This window comes from Suillus subaureus, assembly GCF_016647635.1.
Source record: "Suillus subaureus strain MN1 chromosome Unknown BJ212scaffold_36, whole genome shotgun sequence".
Lineage (NCBI taxonomy): Eukaryota > Fungi > Basidiomycota > Agaricomycetes > Boletales > Suillaceae > Suillus > Suillus subaureus.
Genome location: NW_024538592.1, coordinates 133,944 through 157,714, shown reverse-complemented (window position 1 = coordinate 157,714; position 23,771 = coordinate 133,944). Strand labels below are relative to the sequence as shown.

The window sequence follows — 23,771 nt, the reverse complement described above, 5'->3', positions numbered from 1 at the left end:
GAACAGGTGGGCAGAAATGAGGCCAAAAATGAGGCCAGCAGATCCAGAGGTAACATGGAAACTGATGCTTGAATTTTAGGATTTCCACTCTTGCCCCTAAATGTACTTATATCTGCATGTACATATCTCATTGTAGTAAAATAGGACCAGGTTTGTCTGGGTATGCAGAATGAAAGTCAGATACTAGTTCTGAGGCATTTCTGAGCTCTGTGGCAAGTAGCCAAGATGTTTCCTCGTCCATTCCCTCATATCCAGACCACCGGACAAGGTATAGGAGCTGACAGTGTTGTCTCTAGCGGTCAAGTTTAGAGTCTAGGATTTTGGAAATCTTGTACTCAGGCTCTCCATCAACTTCCACTGGAGGTGGGGGTACTTGGATGTGATTGGGGATGGTGTTGGGAGTTGTGGGTTCTAACTGGGAGACATGGAAGATGGGGTGGATAGATTTCATGGAATCCTGAAGACATAGGGTGAAGGAGTGGGATCTGGGACAGGATATGATCTCAAAGGGTCCTAAGTTCTTTTCCAAGTGTTTCTTTGAGGGTCTAATGGACCAAACATATTGTGCTTTGATGAAGACTAGATTTCTGATCTTGAAGTCCAGAGCAGGTTTCTGCTTAGCATCTGCAGGGCCCTGATAGCACTCCTGCACATGAGACATTTCTTCTCAGAGGAATTGGTGAAGTTCATTGAGATCTATAGCATAATTCCAGGCATGGGTGGAAGAGAGGTCACATTCCAGATGAATGGAAATGTTCAGATGGTATCTCTTATTGGCAAAGAAGGGTGAAACTCTGGTGGTAGCACTCAGAGCATTGTTGTATGTGAATTCTGCCAAGGGTAATAATTATGACCAATTATCCTGCTGGTAGTTGCAATAAATCCAGAGGTATTGTTCCAGGGTCTGGTTGGCTCTTTCCATCTGTCTATCTCCTTCCAGATGATATCTGGATATGAAGTGGAGAACCATATCCAGTGCTTTCCCCAGGGACCAGAAGAAGCAGGACATGAATTCTGTACCTTGGTTGGAAGTGACATGAGATGGGACACTATGTTTAGAAAATACATGGAGTAGGAATAGGTGTGTAAAGTCCAGAGAGGTAATGGTGTCATGAGTCGGAATGAATATTGCTTGCTTGGATAATTGATCTATGATAACAAGGATGGCTGTAAAGCTGGATGAGTCCAGAAGTTGCTCTATGAAATCCATGGAAATGGAATTCCATGGTTTTTCCAGAATAGGGAGCTGCTTGAGCAATCCATAGGATTTATGTCTCAGAACCTTGGCTTGGGCACAGGTAGTGTAGGATCTGACATAGTCCCTAACATAGGTGCATATTCAGGCCAGGTATATTCGCATCAGATGAGTTCTAATGTCCAGTTTTGACCAAAATATCTGGATAGGGGGTGGTCATGAGTATTCTGGAGAATGCGAAGTCATAGGTCATTGGATTCCAGAACATATACACAGTTGTTACAGCAGGGAAGACCATCAACATCCACTGTCCATCTCAGATCTGAGGGTTCTGGAAGATGTGTGGAGGCAATAGGGTCATTAGGGAGTGTGGTCAGGATGTCAGTCTGGAGTTGTTCTATATCCATTAATACAGCTGCTCTAAGAACCAGAGTTGCTAGGGTTGAGACTCATAGGGACAAAGCTAGCTGTTCCATAGTGAATACTGGATGGAAATTATGAGGATTAACTTGAGCATAGTCCTTATCCCCCTCTTTGGGATAGACATACCAACATCTAGTGAGGGATTCTGGTTTAGCTCCAAGTTTTCTGGGATGGAAACAGATAATAAGGTTGAACTGATGCAGGAATTCTGACCAGCGAGCCTGATGGTGGGAGAGGAGTTTTGTGGTCCATGACAACACCGATGGGCTCAGATGAGCCTTCTAGGTAGCACCACCAGGTCCAGAAAGCTTCATAAATGGCTAGGAGTTCCTTATCATGGGTGTCATAGTTGAGTTCCTGTTACGGTTATTCCTTTTCCCCTTTCACCTCTTCACTTATTCACATGAGTAATCATTCTATTACATTCTCAGACATTCTATCATATGATTCTACTTTTCTTTTCTGATTCACTATTCACTTTATATCTCCAATTCATTTATTAAAGCTCCACTTTAATCTCTCTATTTAACTTCTATCTCTTAGGCTTGTATTTCTTTAACTTGACCTATGCAGACCAGGGCCTGCAATATACTGCTTAACTTGCATGACTCGTGAATAGGTTCACACTTTAGACTCTTTGTTTTTGTCAAGACATTCTTGTAATGCTGAGCATAACAGTTCTGGGGTGGAAAGCATCCAGGAGTAGAGTGCTACTGGATGAAGCTCTGAGTCCAGACATACAATGGACAGTATTCAGGTGATAGCGTAATCAGAGGCATCTGTTTCCACAACTATAAGAACATCTGGCATCCAGTACATCAGCACCAGAGCAGAAGTGAATGCTTTCTTGAGTGCTTCAAAGGATTTCTGGCAGTCCTCAGAAAAGTTCCAAGGGACATTCTTGCAAGTTAACTGAGTGAGTGGGACCATAATATCCAAGTAGTTGAAGATAAATCAATGATAGAAATTTGCAAATCCAAGGAATGATTGGACATCTTTGACTTTCCAGGGTTCCAGCCAGTCAGTGATAGCTTGGATTTTCTTGGATGACATAGTAAGGCCATCTGGAGATAGGAGGTAGCCAAGGTATTCCACAGATTAGGAATGGAATTCGCATTTTTCCAGTTTAGCATATAGGCAATGCTTCCAGAGTCAATGTAGTACTTCTCAGACGTGTTCTTTATGGGTTGCAAGATCTTGGGAATAAATGAGGATGTCACCAAATACAATGTTGATTATCTGTCCCATTCCCATATGATACATTGTATTGTCATAGTCCAACTGCATGATTGGACAGTGTCATATCCCACAATCTGGACCCATGTTCCATCATATTCCCACGCCTTGCAAGCCTACATCCGGACCCCACTTCATATCCAGCTCATTCCCAGATGCCCTTCCGCTGTGCTCCACACCTCAGCAGGATTGACTACACTCCGGATTTACCCCTGAGCTCTGGACCATCAGATCTCCACTGCTAGCCTGATCCATACCCCCCTGTCCCATCCACCCTATGCACACTCCATCCAGCAAGACATCCAGACTTCACCTCATCTCGGATTCCGGACTATATCCACCTTCTCATATTCCGGTCCTGTATCCACCTTGTCTTCTGGATCCCCAGATCTCCGGACCTCCAGATATTAATGCTGGACCTATTCCCACCCTCTGTCTGAGATCCTGCGCCTATCCCCATTTAGGCATCTCTACCTTTCCAGCTTTCGGTTACCTCTTCTTCCGTCTTGCTTATTGATCCTTGTATGAGTCTTCATCTCCGAGTTCATTTACTTATGTTCCGACTTACTTACTAATGTGTTTCCACATGCTTGTACATAGCCTTGCTCCTTTGCTTACTGATCCCCTCAGATACTGTTCAGTATATAACCCCTGTAGATACTCCTGTAGTTCCTTAGTTTGAATATCAACTTAGACTTGCCCAATCCTCTCTCAGACTTTGGTCCACCTAAGTCTGTCCTACCCATCAGGCCTAGGGATTGATTCCCTAGGCCGGAGCTCTGCCTTTCTGGCACTGACCCTCTTTCCAGACTTAGGTCCAATCCCTGTCTCTCCAACTCTACCTTAGGGTAGTCCACCTCTGTTTGTTTCTACATCAGATGAAGTCCGATGTAGCCCCTATTCCTTCCGGACCTCCGGACCTCCTGTCCCTCATACCTCCAGGCATCCTGTCCTTCAGACATTCCACCCTCTGTACCTTCGGACATTCTGTCCTCCTAACCCTCAGACATCCTATCCTCCTGTCCTTTGGACATCCTGCCCTCTGTACCTTTGGACATCCTGTCCCTCTGTCCTCCGTCATCCTGCCCTCCTGTCCTCCAGTCCTCCGGACCTTCGGACCTCCTATCCTTCCATCCTGTTTCCTGTAGAAGTATTACCTTGCAGTGGGAACTCTCCTGAGCACTTCCTGTGTTCCTTTGGAACTCTCCCGCGCTCCTCCGGAAGTCCTCTAGTGCTCTCCAGCAGAGTAGCCAGCCTCTGGAAGTCCTCCGGACTTTGTCGGACCATCATTGGACCTCATACGAAATGAAGGGCACATACTCAGGTAAGGGGCACAGCATATGAGCTGAGGCCAAGCCCCTCTGAGTCAGTCTCTCTCCCCTTTGAGCAACATGGTTCTCAACACTACATCACAAAGAGTGACATAGTCCAAGATCATTGCATAACACCAATGTCATGTAATTGTTCTGCAGTCAGTGGCTACTGATACCAGATGCACCCAAAGTTCTGGGACCAAGCCAAGAAGATCCATTTGGGAGTTGTGATTGCCTTGTTGGTTATGTGGCACTGGAGGCAGGTATACCTGATGTTGGTTTTCAACCAGTACCTCCCATAGTACTGCTTGCTGCAATGGCGAAAGATGATGTTGTAGGATGGGGAACCACATTTTGCATTCAAGCAACAGAATATATCCAGGCCCCAAGGCCCCCCATCCAAGAGGTTTGAGTACATGAGCACCTGTGAATCAACCACACATTCGTGAGTATTGTTCAGGTCAACATATATGTTGGCAAATGCCAACATCACTGGCGCCTGCTTGAGTGCATGAAGATCCTCACTGAATGACTGTTCAAGTGCATCCCAGATCTTCATGTCATAGATGTACACATTTTCGATGAACCAGGTCAAGGCGGGTGCAATGATTGTGTCCATGATATAGATGCCTGCAAAAGTGAGAACAAAATCAAAAATGTCACTGATAATGAAAGATGTGAATTTTGAATATAATCCTGGAATATATACACATACTTCTTGATGAGACTCTTCAACAGCTCAGCACTTTTGGGCACTCTCCCCGTCGCTCCACATGTGCAGACAATGAGGCCATGAGTGCATGAGCCAACCCCAGGCTTGGAGTTGATTGATGCGATCGCCTGTGCGGCAGCTGCCAGATGATGGTCTCCGATGTAGTTTTCTATCAGCTGAAGTGAATTCAATTAGTTCTTGATGACATGCAGTGAACAAAAAAGTACAAGATACACACCTCACAAATCCATACAGACCCACTGTGCTTCAGGTCACTGGAAACAACAAGGTCACCAGTCTTGGTATCCGAATGGGTATTGATGAAGAGTAAGAGGTTTCCCTCATACTTCATGCTCACCAGCCACTGAAAGTGGGGATCTGTGGCATGGGGATTGTTGTTCCCAGATTTGAGAGCTCTTGTTGCTATGTGTAGCTGCATTCACTAAACTGGCTTCTTGCTAGGATAGCTGTTGAAGCCATGATGTACCCTAGATGGATCAATAGTGAACTGTGCCTTGAGCATGGCCTGGACATTGTTGGACGCATAAGGACTGTCAAATCCGCTCCAAGTCAAGAAGATGGCCAGAAGGGGGAAATAGTTGCGGTGGAGATAGTCTTGTCTTACTGAGTATCCATAGATCATGTACTAGTCAGTAGAAAGATGTCATCCACTTTGTGATGGGTATCATAGTGTGAGTGTACTCACAGGAATGGGTTGGGATTTACTGCAATAACACTGAGGGCACTTGAATGTCTCTTCTATAACCAATGGCCTGCCAGTACGTGTATTCAGCATAGTGTCCACACATTCATGATCTCCATGCTCCTGCCTAATGCAAACATTGATCCCACAGGTTGGCTCAATGCACCTCCAAATATATGATCCAATATTGTGGCAGTATATACAACACTGAGCACCATGTGAGCCTCATATGATTGATGCACAGTGAGCTTTGAGACTTACCAATGTTGCTTCCTCCTATATCTCTGAAACCTCCTTTTGCTGCTCCACAACCACCTCCTTACCTTCATCGAACTCCATGTTGTCTTCGTGCTTGATTGGGGTCAATTGGGCATAAGGCGTGTGCATGGAATGTGCTTTGTGTTGCTTGGGGGCACATTGAACTCAGGTGCTTTTTCTGGTCCCCACTGCAGCTGGTTGCTGATGAGTCCTTCACTGATGTGCAGATCCTGCTGGTGCACAGTCCATCCTTACATCTGCCTGCGACTGTGAAGCAGCTGGTGGTGGTACCTGTGATGGCAATGCAGGTTGAGTCCCAGCTGCAGGCTGCATTGCTGTGGGAACTATTCGATAGTAGTTTGGCTTTATAATGACCATGGTGAAAGCAGGAAGGCAGGAAGGCAGTTGATTGCAGGTGCAAGGGTTGGTCATTGGTCAATTCACCTAAAATGAACATTTTGGCTAATTACGATCATGTGATTGCATGCCTGTGAAAAAAAAAGTGGTCAGCTTCAAACCAGGGCACAATAATACCTTCAAGTTAGCACACCATCAGCCCCACTACCATGCCTCCACCGAAAGACCCAATTGCTCTCACTATGACCACTCACAATGAGTCAATGGCCGATGTCCTTCTGACATACCTGGTGGAGATGGCAGATGAGGACAATGTGACAATGTTGTCATTGGGCAATGGTAAAACCAAGGTAAGTTCGATCAGCTAAACATCTGTGTGTGATGCACCTCAAAATATTGTTAGATCAAGGTTCCAGTGAAATGCATCAATCTCCTTGCGGTCACCATGTGTGTGCTAGAGGTGTTTGGGCATACCACCAATGTCTTGATTGACCACCCTGAGATACCAGTCAACAATCCTGATGTTCAGTTTTACCTTGCCCTCGTTTCATACATTGCTTCAGTCATCACCACGTTCATTCACAAAGTTGAGGATGATGGTGCCAAGGCCACCAAATCAAATTGGTGGTCAGCAGCTCTTGACTATCACATCACACTGATATTAGAAAACAGCGCATTTGCCTCGACATACCAGCGAGTTGCTGAGCAGAAGATGAACTGCACTTGGGCTGATTTCAGAGTGAAGAAGTATTACAAGAGAATCAAATTGAGTGAGTGATCAACTTATACATTGTTTGTATGTGGGTTATAATTCTACATATACTCCAGTGACACATCAAAGTCTGCACAAGGCATTGTGTTCAGATGGCGATGATTTGTGTGGTGGGCCTTTTGTGCACAAGTGCAGCATTGATGAAGTGATCAAGGTGGCGATTGTGGATATTGATGCCATGAGAGCCACAGCAGCATCAAGCTCTGTCACAGAGCCAGCAGTCATCGATGTTGCTATTGCACAGCCCACCACCATCAACCATTTGTCTGATCAATGATTTGAGGTTTGCATCACCAAGCAACCTCAAATCAAAACCACTATGACAATACATCACATGTTGACCATGGTGATGAAACCTAGTAAGTTTCAGACATTGCTTAAATTGACACACCTGCATTAAACATATATTACAGGCCAGGCATTGGTATCAACTACAAAATCTGAGAAAAAGTCAAAACCATGGGGTGACCATGTACATTGCATGTCGGCCAGTATGGGACCTCAACTTGAATTTTGTCAATAAACCTTGGATCCAGAGTCAGAGGACAAGGTGAGCAATCCTTGCATAATGTAATGTGATAATGATAACAATGTAGCTCAGGTGGACCACAGTGAACATGTGGTCACCATAGTTGAATGTCAAGAAGTGAGGAAGAAGCCAGTCAAGGCACACAAGACAAAGAAGCAGGCCCCATCGAAGAAAGGCAAGGGGAAGGCAAAGGCACCTCCAAAGGTTCTGGTCATCAACTCCAGTGATGAGATATCCAATGTATCCAGTACCAATAAGACCTTCCCATCAGTGATAGTAAGTTATTCATTCATCTATGATTGTTTTGACTAACATTTACAAACCTCACAGCTGTCTGTGAGTGTCGATGCGCTCCAAGCACGTAACCGCCTGCTGACATATCATAGGACAATGATGATCCGCCCCCTCTGATGCCTCCCTCAGCTTCATGGAGGACTGACTTTGCTGACGTTATACCCAACATCAGATTGGGGATGGTGAGTCATTCGATCACCTGTGCTTCAAGTGAATCACCTTCATTGACATCTGCATCACAGAGGCTGGTCAGTCTATATTTTCTGACAATATTCATTTGCATGCTCACAGAATCCAGAATACACACAGTGGTCTGAATGATGGCCCACTCCCTTCTCTGTTACCCAAGTGGGACACATGGCACAGGACTGCATTTGAGCAGGGAAACCCACAAGTATTTCTGAAGCTTGTGACCTGGATGCTCCTCAGATTTCACCAGCTCACCATGACAGACATGAACACTGATGTGAATGATGTTGTCATTCCTCTCAATCCAAGGACCATTCCCTTTGAGAATGATGATGACTTTCTTGAAGCACTTGGCATGGAATGCCTCTATGCTGCCATCATTCACATGGAGACATGCCCTCATTACCTCAGCCACCTCCTCCAGACACACTTTGGTAGACTTTGATGTGGATGAAGTAGTGTTGCAGAAGTCCAGTTTGGTCCAGTTCATTAAGAAATTTTGCGAACACTGAACTGGACCTTGTGTTTGGTTCAATCATTTTGCTGAATGCTGAACTGGATGCCATAAATGCATTCACAGCATCCAGTTCACATCTGGTTCAGTGTTCAAACATCAAATGCATTGTAAATTTACTCAATTGTAATTGTACTAGTAGTAAGGAGTACTGGTACACTACTATGAAGCATGACTGAGTGAAAGTAAGGCAAAGCAAGACTAAAGATAAGTAAGGTCAACAGAAAGGTCATCATTAGTCACATGAGTGGCAGCCTCAGCTGCAGCCTGGATATGCCTGTTGTGATAAGCACTCTTCAACAATTGGAGCACCTTGAAGATATCAGGCGTGAGCCGGTTGTGTTGACCCTGATCTGTGATGTTGCCACTTGAAAAGGCCCATTCTGATGGAGTGGCAGAACCTTGTATGGCAAGATAATCTAGGAGTGAGCGAATTGGATTCCAAGCGAAAAAGTCATGTGAATTAACAATTATGTTTGAGTAATCATGTCGTGTTCAGTATATTGTGTGTATGGATGATGTGATCTCATATCATTGGTGTGAGTGGCCTAAAATGGAAGTATATGTGGTTTATTTAAGTTACGATGTCAGTGTTCAAAAAGGTTTGGATGTGTTTGGATGCATTCAACACATTCAAGGAATGCTGAATGCTGAACTGGACCATCAGTCCAGCTCATGAAAAGTTCAGTTCAAACTGCGGTTCAGAACCAAACCTCTGCATTACTAGGATGAAGTCAGTTGAAGTACACTTCATTTCACTTCACAAAGTTGGCAATAGGCCATCACCAAAACTTCAAAACCAATATATAGGCAGTGAAGGTCATCTCATGACATACCATTGGTCAACAGCCTCAGTGCAGCCACCTAGGCCCATCATGATGGATCAGCCTCATGTCATCCATATATGCATGGATCAAGAAATGCTGTTGAGGATCAATCATTCATCATATGTTGAATGTTGCTAGTTTTTCATCATATGCTAGTCATTGTGAAGCCTTTAGAAGTAATGGGATGTTGTAATGCATCATCAGGCTGATATTCCAGGATAATCACATGTCATTCTAATACTACATGGTATCCATTAATACAGACATCTAAAACATGAGCATGATTGAAAACTCTCAAGTGCTGAGTAATGAGAAGAGTCCAAAATGGTACAACTTGGAGCGAAAGCAACAAAGGAAAAGCACTGGCAATAAGTGATGGTGTGCAGATAGCAATAGACAGGCAATACAAGAGCATTTGAAAAGCAGAATTGAAAGTGGTGTTCCTGGGGATGTGCGACTGGTGCAAAATCATGGTATATGGTGAACTATTTTCATGCAGTCAGACTGGTATACAGGGAGTGAGAAACCTCATACCAGGGAATGCCAAGTTACTTCCAGCCCTTGTGTTTCTTACCCACACTTTTGCTGCTCACAGCTGCCCGCTTGCCTTTTCTTGAACATTTTGCTGGAGAAGGGGCAACAGATTCCTTGTCAGTCAGTGGGCTGTCACTTTTGTCCAAAAGGTCTGCAGATGGGTGCTTTTTGGACATGGTACAGTGTAAGTCACTCAAAAGCAGCAACTACCAACATCAAAACTTGTAATTCTATCTACACCATCAGAAAAACTTATTTCATCTTGAAAACATTACAAATGTGCTATGTTAGAGTAGCATAGTAAGTCTATCAGAACACTTTTTCAAAAAACTCAAGTTTCAAAATTTTCATTGGCCAAAAGTGAACTTCAAGCTGAGCTTGTCAGAGTTTCCTAATTTGGTATGTGGCATCTGACAGCTGACTCTGCGATTACTCAATGAGAATGCCCAAACTCATAATCAATGTAGGACCACACTGAGGATGTGATTTGTATTTCCTAATGGCAAATTCAGCTTGACATGCATCAAGGCCCTTCCTAGGACACTGTGAGAAAGAACTGTGAAGCTGGTTGAGATACACACCTTTAAGCATCCATATATCTCCATATCTGACTCGCTCTCATTATCTGACGCCTCAGCTATATCACCATCTATGAGGCTGAATGACAATGCTCCATTAAAGTTGGACTTGGAGTCTGCTTCACTTTTGGAATCTGAGACAGGAACATAGTCTGGGTCCAGAAAGACTTCCAAAACATCTTCTATCAGCCCATTGTCAAAGCGCCTCAATGATGAAGCATACTGCTGCTTCACTTGCTTCTGTCTTTTGGTAGGAGGCATTATTTGACAGCAAAAGTGAACAACTGCATAATCAGGTGAATTTTCAGAAATTTAGATTTATGCTCCTTTTGTCTATGTTTCCTATCAAAATTTTAATCTAGACTCATATGGATCATAACTGCAGCCTAGGGAGAGTTGCCGTCCCTTAGTGACTTACACTGTAGTATGGGACACCTTGGAGGTTTTAGCAAGCATTGGCACATAGTTAGTAGTAGGAGCCAATGCTCATGCAGGAGGTGCAGGAGGTGCAGGGGGAACATCAGAGCTTGAGCTTGATGAAGTACGTTGATTGGAAGATTTGATGGGACAAGGTCTAGGAATGGGCTTCATAGGTGGTGACTCAACAAGGTCTTCTGGAGGAGAAGTAGTTGTAGGAGAAGATGGCTCCCTTTGTGACATAGGTGCAGTAGTTCAAGTGTCCATCATTGACATTTCATAGTCAGTCTCAATAGATGTTTTTTCCACCTGTGCATTAACAGGTCCAGGCTGAAATGTAAGACAAATCAAAAATGTATCACAAAATAAATTGAAACTGCACCTCAGCATGTCCCTTATGGTATACATGGCAAACTGTTTCCTCATCAAAGCATAGTTGTCCTCTTTGTCTTTGTTATTGCTAAGATTGAAGTCAAGGACACTCTTTTTATTATCAAATACTGCACTTCAAAATTGTAGAGCTTGAACATGTTGGGTATGCATGAAAAAAACAACACTCACTTATTCCACCACTCAAGGAGGGACTTTGCCCAATTGGAGTCAGGTGCCTTGTGGATAGCTTTGATGGTGTGGTAGTATGCATCACAGTAACTGTATTTACCGTCATTCTTGGACCACTTGTCCCAAGAGGAGATACCATAGCAAGCCTGCCAGTACATTAGATCAAGTGTTGATAGAATATAAGAAAATGTACCTGAACAAAGGCATAGGCTATGTGCTCCACCTCTACCTTTTGCATGTTGTGAAGTTTTGTGTTACCAGAACAGACAGTAGTCTTCTCTCTGTCATTGATGAGCACAGATGAGGGACTTGTGTAAATATGCCTGAGAACCTGATTGTGTGAAAAGTGTGTCAATAAGCCCAATCCTATGAACAATGAAAAATGTCCTACTTGTTTGAGGAGATACCCTTGCAAAAATCCTCCCTGAACATTACCAGGGTTGGAGTCTTTTCCTGGAGGATTACTGGCATATGAAAGTGCCAGCCAAACACCAGCATGAACTTTGACATGAACTTTGATCTTGCTGTTTTGGAGTTGTGCTTGTACTCTGAAGAGGAATAAGAGATAACACTAATTTAGAATTGTTGTATACATACTTTCTTGGCTTGTTCTGATAGGATTGAATGTGCTTGATCAGACAGAGCATACCAGCAAGCTACAGGTGATTCATGCCCATCTTGGCATGAGACTTTGAGTGGTCTGAGTAGATAGGAGGATGCAAACTGTTGTCATCAGGGTCTGCAGCAGCATAATGTCCTATGAAGGGCTTAAGATGACTCACGTCTTCAGAGCAAGTTTGACCAATGATTTCTTGCATCTATTTGTGACAAGTTAATAGCAAAAAGTGCATATACAGTGGCCCTAGAGATGTACCTTAGCAAGAATCCAATCAAGTTCTCTTTGTTGCTTCTTGTTACCTCTAGCAAGCATGCCCAGGTGAGGTGCCAACATGACAATCTTCTGAAAGGTGTTCATGTGATACTCTTGGACATCCCTAGTCCTTTAAAGAAATTAGTTGCTTGAAACTGAGGCCAAGATTCAAATATGTACAGATGTGCAAGCATTTTCTTGTGCTCCTTTTTCACAGCTTCATCTTCTGGCTTGGATAAGTCTTGTGCAGCCTTGTCTTGCCTCACCAAATTGGCGGTGCAGAATACATCCCACAAGCTGCAGAACATATTGATGCCACAAGAGATCCAGCATGTAATATGCAAGCATTGATCCCTTGGACACCAAATACCACTATTTCTTTCCACATTTTTGGCAGTACATGAGGACTACAGGCTGGACTCTATTACTTCATCAACACACAAAGCCTGACTCTGCTTTCTGCACATGTGGCCCTCACGACAAATCAAACAATCTCTGGGAAAATGTTCAACACTCCTACAGTCTTCAATGCTTCATCTGGTGGTGCAATGACAGCACATGTACCTCAGCACTTTGACAGACCAAGCCTGGTGCTGCTTTCTGCACATGTGGCCCCTGTGACAGATCAACCAATTCTGTGGGAACACATTTAACATTGCTGCAGTCTTTGACTTGTTCATTTGATAGTACAACAACCACACAAGTACTTCAGCCTTTTGTGTGAGGGACTGTGTAGACTCCGAGGGTTATTGGGCTAAGTATTAAAGCACAATACATAGACAGCAAGCTTGTACTACTTCAGACAGGATGAGCAACTGAAATGTAGGATATTGCCAAGTGTTAAGGTTGTACTCAAAGGATAACTGGATCCGAAGGGCTTCAGCCTCAGCTCATGCGCTGTGCCCCTTACCTGAGTATTGCCCCTTATTTCAGGAAGGCAAGACTAACATGTCTGGAAGGTTGGGCGAGTAGTGTAATGGATCCAGATGACTTCTGGATGAGAGATAAGTATCGTAGGGCTAATCTGGATGAGTCCAGACTAGAAACTAATGGTAATGGACTGTCAGAGACAGAGGCAGATACGGATAGACTATAGGAATCAATCCTAAGTCACGGAGGGTAACAAGAGTAGAGGTACTCAAGTCCAGAGGACAGGAATGAGTAGAACTAAGATGATATTCGAACTGAGGTACTACAGAAAGTTACAGGAGGTTATATACTATAGGTATCTAATGGAATGATCAATCAGCAGAGTCTGAAGCTATGTATGAAGCATGTGGATAGTCTATTGGTAAGTAGAAACGGATCACAAATCATGAAACAGAAATGAAATATAGGTAGTGGATCAGGGAGCAGGACGGATATACAGATAACCGAAATACCGGAGTTAGGGGGTTACTGAAAGGAGATGAGCACTGGTTGTGGATTCAGATAAGTTGTGGACCAGACCAGACAAGTGGACAGATTGAATGATGAGATGTGGGAGGGAGATAAGATGTGGATAGGAGATGAGATAAGGGTCAGATCTGAGATCCGGATATGCAGATATGACACCAAGCTATTCTAGGTGTTTTCATGGTCAGATTCAACATGCACATTACTCTTTTTTGAATGCTGAGTCCCCTTCTTTGTTGGCCCACACCATGTGTGGGTCCTTGACTCCAGTTCAGATTGGCCTTTCTCCATGAGTTTCTGAGCACATTTTGAATGTGAAGTGCCAGTAGACAGAGCATCTGCAGCTCTCTTACTGTGGTTGGTCACCACGACAAGAACATGTGCTTCACCAGCTATTGGAAGAGTAGGCATGGGTGGAGTGGGAGGTAACTGTACCATGGGAGGTCCATTGTCAGAAGTGGCTGAAAGACAACATCAACAGTGTTTATACCAGAGTAGATATAAATATTTACCATGATCAAGCACACAAAGAGTGGGATCCACCATCTCATCTGTGAATGAGGAGGGGTGCACATAAGGCTCTGACAAAGCCACACAAATAGGTATTGGCCTGAACCACAAGGACCACATTGTTGAGGCTCTTGATGCGACCTTTCAGGTCAGAGGGATTGGCCCAGTAGGGGTGGTTCCACCCTATGAGCTTAACATGGTAGTGCTGGACAAGATCATTATAGCATTTGAATTCCATTATTGCAGATGAACAATTTGTCACTTTGCCTGCAGTGAATCAGCAGATAATTTAAAACACAAAAAAGCAGGGCTTACAAAGTGATGCATGAAGACCATTTTGAATGACAGTCTTTGCATTAGCAACATGCTGTCGATGATTAGCAGCTGTATCTGGAGTACAGTAAAATTGAGCCATGCATATGGGAGAAAAAGGTTAGGTACTAACTCATAATGAGGCCATTGGCCAGTATAGTGCTCTCGAAGTCAGTTGCCATTTGTGCAATGTCCTTACATAGATATAAATGAACAAAGTGTTCAGTCACAGAGCTTGTGAAGAATGCCTTCAGCACCATGCCATGGTGATGTTGGAAATACCACAAACCATAACAATGAAGGCTTCAGCACCAACACATTCCTTGAGAGCCTTGAGCTTCATGAAGTCTTAGTCAAACGCACAAGCAAATGTAACACAGTGAGTGCACACCTCTTCTCTCATGAACTGGAAACTCTGGGAACATTCAGCAGCACATGATTTAGTGGTGATATTTGGAGGATGATCCTGAGAACTCTTCTTGACTTTATCAAAGTCAATTATAAGCTGTTCCTTCTCCTCAGTGGTAAGGCAGTGGTACTCTGTTTTTTCCTTGATGAGATTGGCTATGTTCAACTTCTCACTGAAACTTTTGTCTAGGACAGCCATAGTTAGTGACAAGCACAGTAGTTGTACTATGGGGAAAAACTTACTGGCATTGTTCTTGATGCCTTTGAAGTGCATATAGGCATGCCAGGCACTTGTCTTGTTGTGTTTGCAGTGGTGGATAATGGAACCGAGTGACAACTGCTCAAGGTAGCGGCATTGAGGTTGTTTGAACTTCAATGCCAACTCTGTGGCCTTCACATGAATGTAATTCAGAACAGCCCAAATTTCTTGGTCCTCATCAAGGCACTTAGCCTGTCACCACTCTGTCAGTTGCTGATGCACTTCTTTCAATATTTTGATATATGGGCATGCTCCTGAGGAACCAACCAGCAAGGATTGTGTGAGCAAGCAGTTACTGGGAGCACCATCACAGTAATTCTGACGGTGAATGAGGTGACAGGCTGAGAGGTTAAATAGCATTATAAACAAATCATACAAGGTCAGATTAAAAAACAGATGGTACAAAAATATTATGAGAGCAACACCTGAGAATCAGTCAACATAGCATTCCCAATGGCCTCCATGTGCTCCTCCAAAATCTCAGCAAGCTCCTGCAATTTCATAATCCACCACTTCAGAAGGTAATCTTTGCTGATTGATATGCAGACCTGATGAAAATGATCTGGGTAGCCTAGCTCTTCTAGGACTGCCTCTGTTTCAGTCCCAAAAGGAAGAGGTGTCAGCACATTATAATGCCATGATTCAGAGGGGGATTTAGCAGTGATCAATGTGGGTGTGGGTGGAGACCATTCAAAGGATACACTTTTGCCCTTCATAGGAGTTGCAGGAGGGTAATGTCTCTTACCCTGGTCACTGCTCAAGGACTGATCAAGAATGGTAAGGGTCATTGGCTGAGTAATCAATGAGACAATAGTTTGACTGAGAAAAACTAAAATTTACCTGACATACACTTGTTGCTGATACAGCAGTCCTCCAACTTGGCTCCTCTTTGCAGACCAAATGACTCATACTGACACTCTCCATTGGCTGAGCAATCAATTAGACAATAGTTCGACTAAGAAATACTAAAATTTACCTGACATACACTCACTGCTTGTGCGGCAGTCCTCCAACTCAGCTCCTCTTTGTGGACCAGATGACTCATGCTGACACTCTCCTGAGTATGTGTTAATCAGATCTGAGTTGGCTTCCACATGATTCTGCCATCATAGACAGGTATATATGATAAGATGGAGCCTGAACTCAGGAGACCTTCTAAAGAGCCTTGAGGATGTCAATAAAAAGTGAAATGGATTGATGATGGTGAGATGGGTGAGGGAACAAGAGGTATGACATTGGCTCATCCTTTGCCTTTTGATGTTGTCTTGCCTTTTGAAGGTGTTTCAGAGCCACTGCCATTCCAATTACTCTGAATCCAATTTTCTGCAAAGGCTCAGGCTAAAGGTGTTGCATAGTCAGTGATAAAGAGTTGAGAAATTTGAGTGATGACCAAGTGAAGCTTGTGATGGTCCAAGAGCACTTTGGGATTGACATAAACTTCAGCCTTGAGGTTTTCAGGAGAGATGTCCAAGCCTGGAGATGTAGTACCAGGATGATGCAGGACAATTGTTGAACCACCTATCAATCTATCTAAGGCAGTGCACTAAACATGCAGTTCAGCAGAAGGAAAGGTGTGAATAAGAGGCGACACTTGCCAAGTCAAATATAGTGTGCAAGATCTGCTCTGCATGAGTCACTTGAGCCTACCAATTCTTTAGCCTGTCCTGCTCTGTAGCTGGCTGAGTTTTAGAATACCCGGTGAGATAGTGTTGGCTAGTCAGTGCATGAAAGCCGTTTGTCTGCTCTAGATGCCCATCATCACTGTAGAATCCATGCATAATCAAAGATAAGAGTGCAGAGTTCCAGCAACAGTTGTGTCCAGCAATTGAATTGAAATGTTTGGGGCAAGGAAGTAGAGCCTTGCACTCTTCAATGCCACTAAGTGTAGGAGATCTGTTGAATGCAGAGGACTTCCAGTCTGACAGGTTAGGGGACATGATGGATAACAACTGAGATGACCTGGAGGTTGCAATGAGGCAATGGTGTTCACTTATTCATGTAAGATCTAGCAGTGCAAATATCATCGTGAACATGCTACAATTGCTCACTGCAACAATAGATAACACAAATGACTTATTGCATTGCACATGATATATAATGACTCAGAACAGTAGTAGCTCACTCTATTAAGTACTGATTGATATACCTGCATCCATCATAAACCCTCAGATGTAAATCAATCATCAATTCACAGATATTAGTGTACTGTCTGAGTCACTAAATTCAAAGGTGTGCAGTGCATATTTCATTTTTGTAGCCAAACAATCTGCAAAAGTCTCAGGGTGTTATACTTTCACAATCCAGCATTGAAGGCATTGATATGATGATCTAGTCCCTTGATGTAAGCTTGTACATCTTCCAGCTGTTGCCAAAGCTCTACATTGTTTCCATCTCCCTTCTCTCTATCCTGTTCATGTGGCACAGCTTCATAGGGAGAGGCACACATGACATCAATCCAACCTACATGACTGCCAGGATTCTTTGGCCCACTGTAACCAGGAAGCTGCATGATCTGCTGGATGTGCAAAATGTGATGTGCACTGATGGACCAAAGCTATGTCCAGCAATGCTGGAGTTTGGCTGCAAGGGGTGGGTCACTGGACTGAAGTTGTGCAATGGCATGGGAGTAATTGATGGCATCATCTTGCATCTTCATGAGTAAACATCCAAGCTCAACATTCAGCCAATGAATCTCTTCATTAGCATGTTGGTGCTCAAAATATTGTGTGGACGTGTGTCAGTAAGATGGGTTGGCCCAACTCTTTGACTGGATCTCCCCATCCATTTCCCATAACAAGTCAAACTCAGCAAGGAAAGAATACTCTACAATCTGGTCCCATTGTAATGGGGGGTGGGAGGGACTTAGGAGAGTGCCATATTTGTTGTATTGAGTAAGGGCATTTTGAATTGCATTCACATGACTCTTGAGTGCCTTTGAGATTTGAGTGTGAAGCTTATAACCTACAAAGACAAGTGTTAAAAATGCGAAATTATATTATGAAGCCTTACCTAGACCACTCATTTGTAGCTTAGTCAACTCAAGCAGATGCATGACAACAAGGTGTTCAATGTCATCTACAGCCTTGTGGAAGAGCTGATTGGTAATGCATGACTGTGTCTTCATCTGTTTAGGGTGGTCTGGACCCCATCTTGAGTCCAGCACCATTTGATGTTCATAATATGTGACAATCTCCAGTTTCTGATCATGTTTGTTAGTAGCATTGGAATGATGGTGGTGTATGTCACCAGATTCCTTTGTAGAATAATTGAGGCATAAATTGAGCCCACTGAACACCATACATAGTATTAACATGATTTTCTGTCCACAGCCAAACAAAAAAACTTACTGGGCCTTGTCATACTCATTCAATGCTCTTACATAGTCAACTTCCACAGTGGATTCTTCCTTCTTGCAAGCAAGGCATTGTAAAACCTGGTGCTCATCCTTGAGATCATCTTCGAAGTTGGGCTTGATGGTAGCATTTGATGTGTGGAAGTTGGCAAGAAATATGTTTGTTGTAGAGATAATTGTCAGCACTTGGATGTGATTATTATAGATGAAGTCAGCTATATTCATGGTTAGTGTGGAGTCTGCAAAAATGATGTGACATACATAGGGCTGCAAATTTGTCCAAATCAACAAAAGAGAAATGTTTGTCAAGTGCTTAGTGATGGTGAAAATCTGTGGCATTGCAAATTTGGGCTACAGGTGCATTAGATTCAGAGAAGACTTGTTTGCAGGTCTCAAAATCCTCCCCTGCACTGACTTTATACTTCAAGTGATGCTTAACTTGGCAAAGACGGTTGTGAGCATGTCCATGGAAGGCAGGCACAACACCCTGCAGGTTTAAAGGTTTTGCATCATCAGCAAGCAAACTCCATTGTATAATCTTTTTGAAGGTGCATTTGATATCATACCCATAAAGAATATTGCTGCCAAAGACGTCCATGAGCTTCTTCACACTAGCAATCAGGTATTTCATCCTGTCAATGTGTTAGCCTGCATATCAAATATTAGATAGGTGGAACTGAAATACAATTTGCTGCTTTGGACCATATCACAAATTGTAAGGAGAAAACTGTGCTGGCATACTGTGACAAAGATCCCTGACTTCTTTAATATAGCAAACATCTTCTTGTGTGATTCGGGCACTGCATTATGCCAGTGGTTAATGCATATGGTGGGTGGCTCTGCAGAATCATTCAAGTCCAGTTTGTCTATCCATGGGTCGTCAGGGTCACTAGGTTGTTGCTAAACAGGTTGCCTAGCTTGACATGCCTGCACAGATCGGACTTCATCCTTTAATTGGTCAACATACAACTCTGTGAGCCAGATGGATGATAGCCCTGAGCAAGGATCAAGACATTCCTCACCACTACATACTGCAGGATCAACAAGTTTGGCTGAGTTGTTCCTGTCACATGCACACAGAATCAAGAAGTCCAGAGTCGGCTCATTGACCAGCTTATATTGGCAAGCTGGACAAGAATTCAGCATGTGTCAGTTCTCCATGTCATGTCCAAGGAACTTGTTGAGTCAGCTATTGATGTGACAATGTATTTCGAGATATACATTGAATGCAGTGCACATCTGTTCAGCTAGGTGCCAATAATAACAAAGCTAGGGCAATCTAAGAATATGTACAAGAGGATGACAAAACACTCACATTATGCATGAAACAAAGCATCTTCATGGCAGTGTGGATGCTGAACCTTTGGCATACCCGATGACTTTGTTGGAACACATCAAGGGTACGAATGGTAATTGCAACTGTTTGGCAAGTAGGTGAACTGCCTATGCAGCCATTATGAAGTAAGGACACAGCGCTCTAAGCAAATGTTAGATATGCGAACATTACTGGAATAGACAGTGCACCAAAAAGATCAACAACTTCAATGGAAAAATTCTCTGTCTTGTTGTCAGAGATTGGAGGTGGAGTGCAGTTTTGCTTGTACGTCAGAAAAGCATTGGTGAGATTGTCATATTGTGAAGCCCACTCTGCTATGAGACATGCAATCCATCCACTGCAATTGCAGGTGTCAAGTTGTCTATTCATCTATTCAGTAAGAGGAGATTGTGCACAGAGATAGATGGAGGAATACCATGTTTTTGTCATTGTAATAGTCTCAAGCTCCCGGTAGAGCGAAATTTTGTCTCCAGCATGACTTACTGAGAACCCTTCCTCACCAGGAGGAGGGACCATAGAGTCTACATCCATGAAATAGGTTGAGAAGTTGGTAAGGTTGAAATTGTCTGATGGTGCTTGCAACAACATGCTTGGTCCACCACTCTCTGCACTTAGTAGATGCTCACACTCCACCAAAGGAAGTTCTGAGAGAACATCAGTGGAAACAAAATGGAAATACAAATGGGCCATACTTTTGAGGAGAGCAGAGCGAATTTCACAGGTGTCCTGTTGACATTCACAAATGGCTCCAGCATGCAATGTTTTGGCTTTGCCCCCACCACCAACATGAACAATGCATCATCTTGAAACCCCAACCAGAGAATTGCAACTTGGGGGCATGGGGAACAGAGGCATAGATGAGGTGTAGTGAGTGCTAGTAGTAACAAGGAGGTTATGATGTTTCCCATGTTACCTCATTGATTTGTTGCGGGGGCCACATGTGCAGAAAGCAGAGCCAGGCTTCATGTGTTGACATAGTAATAGAGTCCAGCCTGCAGTCCTCATGTACTGCCAAAAATGTGGAAAGAAATAGTGGTATTTGGTGGGAGATGAGAGCTCATCATGGTAAATGATGAGCACATTGTTTGGCATGCATTGGTGGCATTGTTTGTATTGGCGTGGTTGCCAAAATGGGCATGGGAAAGACATACTGGAAAGAGAAGTAAAGGCTGTTGGAGAAAACACGCATAAGTGACTGAAACCAGCTGGGGCACACCACCAGTGCTCTATATGAATGCAGAGGGACTTCATTAAGTGGCAGAAAGAGTGCCATTAGGCCACTTAACTAATTCAGATGTGTGGGAATCATAGGTGCCATTTTCGATGTTTTGGGCATTTGAAGTTTCCCACACTCAATTTCTTATCTATATCACTTGTCTAGCTTTCAATTCTGGGTGGATCTTTCTGTAAATTTAGGCCTGTGATACTGAATACAATGGAAATGTGCTCCAGGTGTCCGACCCTTAAATTTCGATAATCTGAGTGTATAGGCTCCTTATCAGTAGAAATAGAAAGTATATACACTACCTCAAAACTTCGGCCTAATGTGAGCTGATCCTTGGCATCAAAGCATTTATATATGTACCACTTATGATATATGAGCAGGGTGGACTATGTGTGCAAGGGTAAGATACTGAAAAACATCAACAATGTCAAAAATGCGATTGTATGTGTTTTGAGTCCTGTAGAAGGACCATGTTGATATTCTGGAGTAGCTAGGTGATAGATATATTCTAAATATGCATAGGAATAGACTCCCTATCATCCTAAAGGTCTGGTCCTGCATGAAAATTTTTCACAGGGGCTAAACCACCAGGAGAGGGCAGGTATACCATACCACAAGGTCTTGTCCTATGGCACTGGGCTCCTGATACATTGGTCCTATTGTTGAATAAATGCTGGGAATGCTTTTTCCAAGTCTCTCCACCAAGAAATAATCACATCAGAACATATTTTGTGTTTTTATGTGTATATGCTATATCTATTGATGCAGGGCGCTTCAAGGGGTCAAATAAAAATGAGAATCTCTTCAAATATACTCATAAACATGTTCTGGATGCCCTGGGATACTTCCCTATCAAGAGCAAAAGAGCAAAAGAGTTCTGTACCCTAGGTTATTTTGAAATGGCCCTGGAGGAGGAGCAGGTACATGAATATACAAAAAAGCGGTCTATTATATTATATTATACACATATATACTAAACTACTACTTATATATAAAGAGGGAGCTATTGTGGTGTGGTGGTGAAGCTGTAGTGAGGTAGTGTGGGGATAATTGTAATTGTGGGGGATGCCATATTGGGTGATGTTTTCCCACCAACAGTAGCTAGCATCATAGCCTCTGGAGTGTCAATGATATAGCTTGCAAAGGGGGTAGAACAATAGCAGCTATGTCCAACAGGGTCTGATAATGTGACTCCTTCAAGTGCAGCCTGCTTGAGCAGATGCAGGACAATATCTAGACATTCATGAATTAAGCAATCCTTGAGTACACCTCACATGTGTTTATTCTTATGTATAAATTTGTGTACAGGGAGCAAGGTGGTGAGTACACAGGAGTTGAATGATGCCTTGAGTCATGTGGACATGTTGATATTCACAAGGCTGACAAGAAGTGGGTGCACAACTCTGTCACCCATCATTGTGGATATATTTGTTTTGTTGGATGATAGAATGGTTCCAAGGAGTGTTGCACCTTCAGGTAGGGCAGACTGTTGAGAAACCAATAAGTTCAGCAACTGGTGCAAAACATGAATATATACCTGCATATTCCATGCATCATCACCTGTCATCCATTCTGAATATACATGGCACAAGCATTGTGCAGTAGTATAGACCCTGCAAGGCATGAAGTTGTCATATCCCATATGCCAGACATAGATCCCATCATATTCCCACGCTTTCCGGACCTGTTTCTGGACCCCATATCCAACTCATTCCTGGATCCCCTATCCTGTCCACCCTACACACATTCTGTCCAGCAAGACATCCAGACTTTACCTCCTCTCGGATTCTGGACTACATCCACCACCTCACATATCTCAGTCCTGTTTCCATCCTGCCTTCCAGATCCCCAGATCTCCGGACCTCCGGATATTAACTGTACTATCTCCGGACCTATTCCCACCCTCCGTCCGAGATCCTGCGCCTATCCCCATTTAGGCATCTCCGCCTTTCCGGTTCTCGATTATCTCTGTTTCTGTCTTGCTGATTGATCCTTGTACTAGTTTCATCTCCGAGTTCATTTAGTTATGTTCTGTCTTACTTACCAGTGTGTTTCTGCATGCTCGTACATAGCCTTACTCCTTTGCTTACTGATCCTCTTGGATAGCCTCTGGTATATAACCCCTGTACAACTACAGTAGAGTCCTCAGTCTGAATATCACCTTAGATCTGCCCAATCATCTTCTGGACTTCAGTCCATCTGAGTCTTGTCCTTTTCCGTAAGGCCTAGGGAAGGATTCCCTAGGCTGGAATTCCGGACCTCCGGATTTGTCCCCTATGTCTCTGTCCCAAGTCTAGGGATTGCTTCCCTAGGCTAGAGTCTTGCCTTTCCGGCACTTACCCTCTTTCCAGACTTAGGTCCACTTCCTGTCCCTCCGACTCTACCTTAGGGTAGTCTACCTCTGTTTGCTTCTGCATCAGACTTCGTCTGATGTAGCCCCTATTCCTTCCGGACCTCCGGACCTCCTGCCTTCTGTACCTCCGGACATCCTGTCCCTCATACCTCCGGGTATCCTGTCCTTTGGACATTCCATCCTCCATACCTCTGGACCTCCTGTCCTCCAGACTCTGGACCTCTGGACCTCCTATCTGTCCATCCTGTTTTCCTGTAGAAGTATTACCTTGCAGCGGGAACTCTCCTGAGCATTTCCTGCATCCCTCCAGAACTCTCCTGTGCTCCTCTGGAAGTCCT

The 23,771-nt window shown here is 43.6% G+C and overlaps 6 protein-coding genes across 6 annotated transcripts; 1 reads left to right on the top strand and 5 right to left on the bottom strand.

The window, feature by feature from the left end:
- Positions 1–4,333: 4,333 nt before the first annotated feature.
- Positions 4,334–5,231, bottom strand: BJ212DRAFT_1484752 (uncharacterized protein; the record flags this gene model as incomplete). Its single annotated transcript, XM_041340860.1, has 3 exons — positions 4,334–4,829; positions 4,883–5,055; positions 5,118–5,231. 3 exons carry the CDS (start codon positions 5,229–5,231, stop codon positions 4,334–4,336), a joined length of 783 nt encoding a protein of 260 aa, XP_041188890.1.
- A 1,175-nt stretch (positions 5,232–6,406) lies between these two features.
- Positions 6,407–8,426, top strand: BJ212DRAFT_1302798 (uncharacterized protein; the record flags this gene model as incomplete). The annotated part of the gene is made up of 8 exons (XM_041333327.1): positions 6,407–6,547; positions 6,601–6,967; positions 7,026–7,198; positions 7,383–7,519; positions 7,582–7,774; positions 7,829–7,834; positions 7,885–7,974; positions 8,091–8,426. The coding sequence occupies 8 exons, from the start codon at positions 6,407–6,409 to the stop codon at positions 8,424–8,426; spliced, it is 1,443 nt and encodes a 480-aa protein (XP_041188889.1).
- Positions 8,427–11,408: 2,982 nt separating this feature from the next.
- On the bottom strand, positions 11,409–12,591 carry BJ212DRAFT_1302796 (uncharacterized protein; the record flags this gene model as incomplete). Its single annotated transcript, XM_041333326.1, has 7 exons — positions 11,409–11,558; positions 11,606–11,743; positions 11,804–11,960; positions 12,010–12,068; positions 12,195–12,230; positions 12,287–12,413; positions 12,464–12,591. 7 exons carry the CDS (start codon positions 12,589–12,591, stop codon positions 11,409–11,411), a joined length of 795 nt encoding a protein of 264 aa, XP_041188888.1.
- A 1,634-nt stretch (positions 12,592–14,225) lies between these two features.
- Positions 14,226–16,212, bottom strand: BJ212DRAFT_1302795 (uncharacterized protein; the record flags this gene model as incomplete). The annotated part of the gene is made up of 10 exons (XM_041333325.1): positions 14,226–14,455; positions 14,504–14,578; positions 14,634–14,694; positions 14,790–14,837; positions 14,892–15,094; positions 15,152–15,359; positions 15,464–15,508; positions 15,593–15,958; positions 16,017–16,094; positions 16,159–16,212. The coding sequence occupies 10 exons, from the start codon at positions 16,210–16,212 to the stop codon at positions 14,226–14,228; spliced, it is 1,368 nt and encodes a 455-aa protein (XP_041188887.1).
- A 1,509-nt stretch (positions 16,213–17,721) lies between these two features.
- Positions 17,722–20,545, bottom strand: BJ212DRAFT_1448891 (uncharacterized protein; the record flags this gene model as incomplete). Its single annotated transcript, XM_041338604.1, has 11 exons — positions 17,722–17,861; positions 17,928–17,970; positions 17,995–18,128; positions 18,177–18,454; positions 18,515–18,786; positions 18,875–19,151; positions 19,205–19,385; positions 19,443–19,646; positions 19,722–19,788; positions 19,835–19,996; positions 20,339–20,545. The coding sequence occupies 11 exons, from the start codon at positions 20,543–20,545 to the stop codon at positions 17,722–17,724; spliced, it is 1,965 nt and encodes a 654-aa protein (XP_041188886.1).
- A 1,610-nt stretch (positions 20,546–22,155) lies between these two features.
- On the bottom strand, positions 22,156–22,350 carry BJ212DRAFT_1201883 (uncharacterized protein; the record flags this gene model as incomplete). Its single annotated transcript, XM_041329087.1, has 1 exon — positions 22,156–22,350. A coding segment is annotated over one exon (195 nt), but the record flags the coding sequence as incomplete, so codon positions are not given.
- Positions 22,351–23,771: the final 1,421 nt, after the last annotated feature.